Source organism: Arachis ipaensis, chromosome B05 (genome assembly GCF_000816755.2).
Source record: "Arachis ipaensis cultivar K30076 chromosome B05, Araip1.1, whole genome shotgun sequence".
NCBI lineage: Eukaryota > Viridiplantae > Streptophyta > Magnoliopsida > Fabales > Fabaceae > Arachis > Arachis ipaensis.
This window is the reverse complement of record NC_029789.2, coordinates 134,192,259-134,201,759: the sequence shown is the minus strand read 5'-3', so window position 1 is coordinate 134,201,759 and position 9,501 is coordinate 134,192,259. Positions and strand designations below refer to the sequence as shown.

The 9,501-nt window shown below is 31.7% G+C and overlaps 1 protein-coding gene and 1 pseudogene across 1 annotated transcript; one reads left to right on the top strand and one right to left on the bottom strand.

Annotated features, from left to right (window-relative positions):
* LOC107641197 lies at positions 3,725–5,257 on the top strand (annotated as a pseudogene).
* Positions 5,910–8,061, bottom strand: LOC110262572 (nucleolar protein 58-like). The gene is made up of 2 exons (XM_021102880.1): positions 6,517–8,061; positions 5,910–6,350 (listed from the first exon to the last, which is right to left on the bottom strand). Exons 1-2 carry the CDS (start codon positions 6,609–6,611, stop codon positions 6,092–6,094), a joined length of 354 nt encoding a protein of 117 aa, XP_020958539.1. The 5' UTR covers positions 6,612–8,061; the 3' UTR covers positions 5,910–6,091.

Here is a 9,501-nt window from a genome sequence, read left to right as displayed (position 1 = left end):
CATAGTAATAAGAATAATATATTAATATATAATAAATTAAAATAATAGAATAAAAAACTGTGTCCATATTCATCGTCAAATTCATTATTCTAAAAAAGGTGACAAAGTCTCCAATTAGTCACACATACTATTTTCAGTAAAAAAATATTCGATGAACACAAAAAAATATAATTAGCAAAAAAAAAAACCTTAATCAATAATCTCATACACACAAATATATGATATTTCAAGTATTTTTTCACAGAATAATTAACTTTTAGGAATAATTAAACATTCAACAATATAACAAGCAAATCTGTTATGATATTATAATTAATTCTTTTACAACAATATCTAACCAATTTCATTCTATGAACATCAAATATATATTCTTATATGACAGATAACTGATAAATAATTTTTTATATTTTCACATAACATATTTGATTTTCGATATATTAGGATATTGTAATAAGATGAAAGGAATATGCATATACCCTATGAATTCTTTTACAGCATACGGAGTGGACTTTGTAAGTGCGATCATCATTATTTTTTTTTGGTGACATTGTTGAGTGTTCTCACTCACTCTTGACTCTTAAGTATAACACGACTCACCAATAATGTATGAAGACACCCTTTTAACCCGTGGATTTACCACTTTATAAGGTTAACATCTAATGCATTTTCCAAATTCGGTAATATTTATGTATAAATAGTATTTTAATAAACGTGTATCTTTTCTCGTCTGTCATTTGGCAATTTTTTTTAAATATATTTCTCTACCGTTTGAGTTGTAGATATGCATAGATGCTAAATATGAAAAGATATATTTTTCTTATTAATTTACAAAAATGTTAAAATAATTTATCAAATAATACATTGCTTAATAGGAGAAAATGCATCCGAATTTATTTTCATGTTATTATGTTCCATATGTAACTAGATCATTCTCACAAGCTTTGAATATAACACTACAAAAAAATGCTGAGTATCATCGGATTTACTAGGGGAATAATGAAAATAATTTGCCGGTAAATTGGTTACCGTAGGATTTTGGGTCGGATACAATCTACGACATAAACCACGCCGGAAATTGATTACCGGTGGATTTATTTTTTCAACAGTAATTTGCAGCAAAATTAGCATCGGAATATGATGTTAAGGTTACAAAAATTTGATATCAGTTAACGTCAGAAATTATCTAACAGTAAATTTGGCGCTTGACATTGTGACTTTGTGCCGAGTTACCATCGAAAAAATTCGATGGTAAATTCGACAGTGGCTTTATTTTTTATTACATTGGATAATCATTACCGTCGAGTAATTCCGACTGTAAATCTGACTGTAGGTTTAATTTTTTTAAAAAACTTATAATGGACCCTAATAGTTAATAATTGATAATTAACTCCCAATTAGTAAAAAATAAATTAGTAATTTGTCTGAAAACAATGATTTATATATGATGTGAAATATCAAATATATAGAATAAAAACACGAAGAAATAAGATGCTTCTAAACTAATCAAAACAAAACCCTAATGACTATGGTGCTTGATAGTCATCGTTGTCATAATCAAAACAAAGCATGCTCGTAACACGTCAACCTACCGTCATCCGTACCTGAAACATTGTAATTATTTACAATCTAATCAAAGTTTGATAAAGAAATACATAAGATCGAACTACAGTTAGCACGCGTTATAATTATATGAGCTTACTAAATAAAGTATAAACATACAACGAGCTAGTTAAGATATATTTAGGTTAACCTTATTCAGATTCATCATCATCTTCTTCCTCTGGTTCATCATCCTCCTCTTTCAAGGTAATTTCCTGATCATCAAACTCATCTTCTTCTTCTTCATCTTTACCCACCCCTCTTCTTGAACATCGTTGTCCTCTAGTGGTAGTGTCTTATCATCTACCCTAAGGACAATGATGTCATTATCCATAACAGCCGACCTAAGGGTGATTGGATCACCAGTATCAACCACCATTTTCGAAGGAGTTGGGTCATAAATTTGGTAAGATTCCTAACCCTTTGTCCTGTCAGACTCAATGTAACCTCTCAGCTTAGTCTTAACCACAACCACCTAACTAGACTTATATGACTTTGGATAAGTTAAATAGTATACTTGTCGTTCATTTTAAGGTAGAATAAAAGGATCGTAGTGCCTATATTTTCTGGTCACATTTACTTCAGTGATATTGTAGTCCTTGTGCTTTCATATTCCTAGTCGCGAACTTGGATCATATCATTCACATTTAAACATGCACACATTGTACGTAGTCTGTCAAAAATACTCTAATTGAATGATATTGTACAACACACCATACCAACCAGAATCCCCACTACTTGCATCTCCACGAATTCAGACTCTGGTGTTATCTGCTTTATTTCCCACCGACATCCATTAACACTGAATATTGGGTATCTTGTGCCCTTATTCATTGGGCCCAACTAAGTGCAACTACGAACCATTCTCTTGTGGACTAAGAGTATTGGTGATGCATAATGTTTTGCTTTGAATCTTGGAACCATTAAACAACATTAGTTCTGCTCTTGGTCTCACAATTATAGCTGTAGATAATCACTGGACCAGACTAAAGAAAGTCATTCTTGGTAATACATCCAAAGGTTTCCTTTCATATTTTTTGTAAGACCCCAAATTTTCAAAAATTAAATAATTAACTAATGAGTTAATTATGATCTATTATTTTATTTAAAGAAAATTATTAATTAATGAAGTGTCTGCCACAGGAGAGCAGATGTGACATTGTTTGGGCCTTAGTGCCAAATGTAAAGTGGGGACGCCCACACACTGAGAACTGTTTTCCAGATGTACGCTTATTGATTTGGAAAGTCACACTGTAGGCGGCCTGGCCGTACGACTTAAAGTCACACTGTATGCGGCCTGACCGTACGACTTATAAGCACACTGTATGCTGGAAAGCCACCTGACCGTACGACTTATAAGCACACTGTATGCATCTGGAAAGCCATACCTGGGACTTGTGCCTGGGTAATGTCGGGAGCGGGTAGGCAACCGACACATGAGCTCATGGCCTGCGTTAGGGATAGACATGCATCATGTTGTTTGTACATTTGCATTTGATTGCGCTTACTTGTCTTATTACTTTGTGATTGTATTGTTTGTCTTGTTGTGATTTGCTTGTACATTGAATTGAATCTCTTGTTTGCACTACTTGTTTGTGAGTGTATTTAAGTGATTACGAGTTGACATTTGACTGAGAATTAATATGTGGCTGAGAGACAGAAAGTGTGACTAATTTTATATTTAAGTTTTGTTTTGAGTTAAGAGATTTTAAAAGAAGGTAATTAATTATCTAAAGTAGGACCAAGAGTATTTTCAATGGGTTTGATAAAAATATATTTTTATTGAGTAAAGTTAATTATTTGCATTTTATTCCATTACTTTTACGGCATTCCCATTCCCTACTGAGAACGTGTGGTTTGTTCTCACCCCAAATCTTCCACCCTTTCAGTGACACAGGTTCGGAGATTCAGTTAGAAGATGCAGACGACTAGTAGTTTTACTTGTGATTCCTGTTATTTTTATAGAGTTCCCTCGCCCTTGTTGCTTTAAGTTTTATTTTAGCCAGAGGGATAGGTATTGTATTTAAGTTTTACATTGAATTTAATTGTATAGCATCTATTATTATTAATAATTATGTGAATTTAATTACTAAAACATTTTTCTGAAATTTTCTTAAAAACGGAAATGCGATATCGACGTAAAGGCTCAATAGTAAATTTATAATAGAGGAAATCAGGTCCGTAATGCCTTACTTTTGGTACGATCATGACGTGCTAAAAGTTAGGGTGTTACATTTTTCTTTTATAGTAGTTTCGTATTATATTGGCCAGAATATTCAGAAACCATCAACTCTTCTTGAATAGTAAACAAGTGTTAAGGCTTAAGAACATTTCTCTAATTTTCTCAAGTATAAAAAATTTAAATTTTTATATCCTTTACAATAATTTTATGCATGGAAACGGACATGACTCTTTAATGATCTGAACGTCTATACCTTACTCTTTTACTCTTTTACTATGGGCATCTGTCTACTTCAACTACTTTTTCAATTGTTCACATTAAAAGGGGTAGACCATGAAATGGTTTCTATCAATTTCAAGCCAAATATCATAACTTTCTTAAGGAAGATCCCAGAAGTATAACAGATTACACTTATTTATTTTGGTTTTTCTTTCAAAACAAAAGTTTATAGAATTAAAAGCATATTAGATGTTCTTCTAATTTTTTTTTTGCTAATTAACCTGTGCTATAGCAGCTGCAGTAATTGCAGGATTGTTGAGTATTTGTTACTTTACATACAAGTCACTAAGATGGTGAGAAAAATACTGCTTTCTGACAGAAGGTAATCAAGATATTGAAACTTTCTTAAAAAATCATGGTGCGTTAACTATAAAAGGATATAAATTCTCTGATGTGAAGAAACTGACAAACTCTTTCAAAGTTAAACTAGGACAAAGTGGTTTTGGTGTTGTATACAAGGGAAAGTTATCTGATGGTTTTAATGTGGCAGTCAAAATGTTGAATCCATTCAAAGAAAATGGTAAAAAATTTATCAATGAGGAAGCTAGCATTAGTAGAACTTCTCATATTAATGTTGTCACCCTTTTTGGATTTTGCTTTGAAGTCCGCAAGAAAGTTCTTATTTATGAATTTATATTAAATGGTTCCCTTGAAAAATTTATTTACAGAAAGGAAGGAGTTGAAACTACTACATTGTTAAGTTGGGATAAGCTGTATCAAATTGCCAATCAAGGGATAGTTAGGGGGTTAGAGTACTTGCATAGAGGATGCAACACTTAAATTTTACATTTTGACGTAAAGCTACATAATATTCTTTTGGATGAAAATTTTTGTTCTGAAATATCAGATTTTGGACTAGCAAAACTTTATGCTGGGAACGAAAGTCTTATTTCCATGTCAGATGCTAGAGGAACAATAGGGTATATAGCTCCAGAAGTGTGGAATAGACATTTCGGCAACCCTTATCATAAATCTGACGTTTATAGTTACGGAATGATGCTTCTTGATATTGTGGGAGAAAAGAAGAACATTAATGTAGAAGGGAGTCAAACAAGTGAGATATATTTCCCTGATTGGATATGCAAAAGGCTTGAGCAAGGAACTCAATTAGGGCCTAAAGATGGAGAGGTGGCGATAAAGGAAAATGAATTCGTTAAGAAAATGATGATTGTTGGTTTATGGTGTATTCAAACTTGAGTTGAAGTCATCACTACCTCTAAGAATTTTAAATTAATTAAGCTTTTACCAACATGAATTAAAAATTAAAGATCTTTGACCAATCACAGATATTGCTTAGTCATTAACACAAGCCTATAAATTATTACAAAATTAGACCTTATAAACTTTTAGACTTATAGATATGATTTACTTATGACCAATTTGCAGCAATAAAATTCTCAAAATAGCAAAACTTATGCTATATATTATTTTAAAACAAAATTGAAGGGATCGGAGTACCTTGCAATTGGTCGTCTAACACTTAGGGGTATTCGTGGTGCAGTTTGGATCGACTTTGAATAAAAAAATCATCCGGTCCGAACACTAATTTTACTTACGGTGTAATTTGGTTTGGATGATATTTTTTAAAGAATTCGATCCAATCCAACCAATTTCAAGCAGTTTGGATTTGATAGGATTTGCGGTTTTGTAAAGTAAAAAAATTGAATATATATTATATATAACAAGTCTTAACATCAAATTTTAAATAACCAACAATGACATAACAAGTTTCAACAATATCTCGAAAAATCAACAATTTTGAACTCAAAATATTTATTAGATAATTATAATAATACATGAATAATATAAAAATTATAACAAATTAAACACATTATAAGTAAAATTGTAAATATAACAATAAAACAATAAAATCATAGCACATTGTATGTTTTAGATTGGACTGGATTGATTTTGATGAGTAGATCTGAAATCCAATTCGATCCATGTGTTTTGCGAAAAATAGAATCCAATTAAATCCAAATTAGTGCGATTTTAATTTATTTTCGATTTGGATTGGATTGGATAAATGGTTTAATTTGGATTGGTTTTGATTTGAACACCCCCATTAACACCAGGGGAGACTTTAACATTCACATGATAATCAGAGTCATCTTTATCATCCTTAGTTTCTTCTTGTTTCTCTTCCTTCTCTTCCTTCTTGTCTTCCTTCTCTTTTGACTCCTCTTCTTCTTTAGAAAAGCGAGAAGATCGATTTGCAGTGAAAGGACGTGATGACGATGCCTTCTCCTTGTTCCTTTTCTTGAGATTCTCAATAATTCTTGATTTTATGCTTCAAGAATACAGAAACTCACTCAAGTTTATTTAATTAAATATGACTACTCACATGAAGATATCTTCACATAAAAAATCATTAAATAGTTACTCAATTAATATTTCTGAAATCACATTGAATTGAAATATATTTGATATATACTAGCTTCTTTTTTTTACCATACCTGTCATCAAACTCATTAACGTAATCACGCACATGTTCGAGGCTCTCCGAAGTCTCCCAAGTGTTTGATACGTCCTCCCATCCGGTCCTATTCATATTTCACCGCATACATATATGAAATATCCATTTGATAATGTGAGTCATCAAAAGCAATAAACAATAACAATCTAAGTAGAGAAAAGGATAAATAGGTCCTTGACCTTTTATCCTGCGAACATTTAAGTCCCTGGAGAATGAAAAATATATTTAAGTCCTTGACTTTCTCAAACTTGGAACCTAGATCCCTCCGTTCATCTGGATTTACGAAATGTAACAGAGATGTCTGACGTGGATACTATTCTATAGACGTAGCCGTTACGGTGTCCCACGTGAATGATATAAAAATGTAGCAGGATAAAAAAGCCCCCAATGTTCAAACGAGGTCATTTGAATCTTCACCTTCTCCGAAGCTCGTTCCTTTGGTTTTCTGTATTCCCTATAAACTCTAAAGTAGTATTATTCCAGTAAGAGAAATCGCAGCGAAAGGCAAAACCCCAAGAATTCTAATTAGAAACGCTTCCAAGATTCTCCCAAACGAGTTCCCAAAAACCAAAGCAAGAACCAAATTTTCCAACCGTATCTCAGAAACTGAGAAATTGAAAATCTAGAACAGGGTAGAAGGCACAACCTTAACTTAGAAAAAAATGTAGAATCAACCCTAATTCCTAACTACTAACACTAATGGAGCAACTATGGGATCTGCTGAAGACAAAGGTTAGATGGTGTCCTCTTCGTTCTCATTGCCTGAATGGCGTCTTTGTCAAAGGAAGAAGGAGCAGACGAGTGCGGCTTGCCATTTGTAGAAAGAGAAGATGTCGCATTCGTGGAGTCTTTGATAAAGTAGAGACAATCGAGGCATCTTCTCATCGCAGCAGAGGCGGCGACAATGAGCTCGGAAGATGGCGACGACAATGTTGAGGGAGAATAGTGTGGGCTGTGATTGAAAGAAATATGGCTACAGCAATATGAGGAACCACAGATTGAAAGGGGGAGTGAGTGATGAGAGTGCAGTATCATTTGGGGGGTTAGGGACTCTAGAGTTTTTTGTTTGTTTTGATAAATGGGGGCAGTAAAGAAGAAACTTGGGCAGTTTTTTTTAGGAAAAAAATGTGAGTTGGACTTTTGATCTTTCTTTAGGATTTTTGGAATTGTGTTCAAAGGTTTAAGGCTATATAGAGAATAGATATAATAACCAAAGGGACAAGCTTGGGAGGGGATAGTGCGTAAAACGACGCTATTTCACAGTTTCAGTATCTATGGACATTTTTGTCCCTAAACTTTTTTCCTAAACCATCCACGTGATACACCGTAATAGCCATATTTGCAGAACGGCATTCACGTCAGACTTTTTTGTTACATTTCATAGCTCTAGATGGATAGTAGGATTCAAGTGTCTAAGTTTTAAAAAGGTTAGGGATTTAAATGTATTTTTCAATCTTCAAAGACTTAAATGTCTAAGGGACAAAAAGTTAAAGAATTATTTGTTCTTTACTCATATAAGTATAATAAAATAAAAGAAAAGAGTATTAATAATAATCATAAGCACTAACCATTTGATCATGTACTGTAGCTTACCCTGTATATGACATTTCCATATTCAAAGATTTTGATTAGATCATGATAAATCAATAGATAACAATAACATACACCATAGTGATGAAGAATAATATATTAATATATAATAAATTAAAATAAAAGAATAAAAATTATATCCATATTCATCATCAGATTCATTATCCTAAAAAAGGTGACAAAGTCTACAATCAGCCACACATACTATTTTTTTGTAAAAAATATTCAATGAACATAAAATTAAAATTAGCAAAAAAAAAAAACCTTAATCAGTAATCTCATACACACAAATATATGATATTTTTAGTATTTTTTTATAGGATAATTAACTTTTAGAATAATTAAACATTCAACAATAGAATAAGTAAATTTGTTATGATAATATAATTAATTTTTTTTACAACAATATATAACCAATTTTGTTCTATGAACATTAAATATATGTTCTTATATGGCAGATAATTGATAAATAATTTTTTATATTTTCATATAACATATTTGATTTTCGATAACATATATATATATATATATATATATATATATATATATATATACCCTATGAATTAATAAGATGAAAGGCGTATGCATATACCTTATGAATTCTCTTACGGCATATGGAGCGGACTTCGTAAGTGCGATCATCATTATCTTTTTTTGGTGGCATTGTTGATTGTTCTCACTCACTCTTGACTCTTGAGTATAACACGACTCACCGATAATGTATGAAGACACCCTTTTAATGTGTGGATTTATCCCTTAATAAGGTTAACATTTAATGCATTTTTTGAATTTGGTAACATTTATGTATAAATAGTATTTTAATAAACGCGTATCTTTTCTCTTTTGTCATTTGGAAATTTTTTTAAATATATTTCTCTATCGTCTGAATTGTAGATATGCATAGACGTTAAATATGGAAAGATATCTTTTTTCTTATTAATTTACAAAAATGTCAAAATAATTTATCAAATAATTCATTGCTTAATAGGAGAAAACGCGTCCGGATTTAATTTCATGTTATTATGTTCCATATCTAGCGAGATCATCTCACAAGCTTTGAATATAACATTACCAGAAAAACGCTGATTACCATTAGATTTATCGGCGAAATAACGAAAATAATTCACTAGTAAGTTGGTCACCGTCAGATTTTGTGTGGATACAATCCAAGGTATAAACCTCATCGGTAATTGATTACTGGCGGATTTATTTTTTTTATAGTAATTTGCGTCAAAATTAGTGTCAGAATATGATGTTAAGGTTACGAATGTAACACCCTACCACACAGAACTTTACGCTTAAGTCGTAAAACAGAGGTGGTGTGGTATTATGACCTCTAAAATAAAATATAATACGTTTAATAATTGAAAGAATG

What these genes read in the sequence shown, in the direction of transcription:
- LOC110262572 (XM_021102880.1), bottom strand. Translation starts at nt 6,611, where the DNA reads ATGAATAGGACCGGATGGGAGGACGTATCAAACACTTGGGAGACTTCG. An exon ending in GTTAATGAGTTTGATGACAG is followed by an intron (nt 6,351 to 6,516) that starts GTATGGTAAAAA and finishes GTATTCTTGAAG; the next exon opens with CATAAAATCAAGAATTATTG.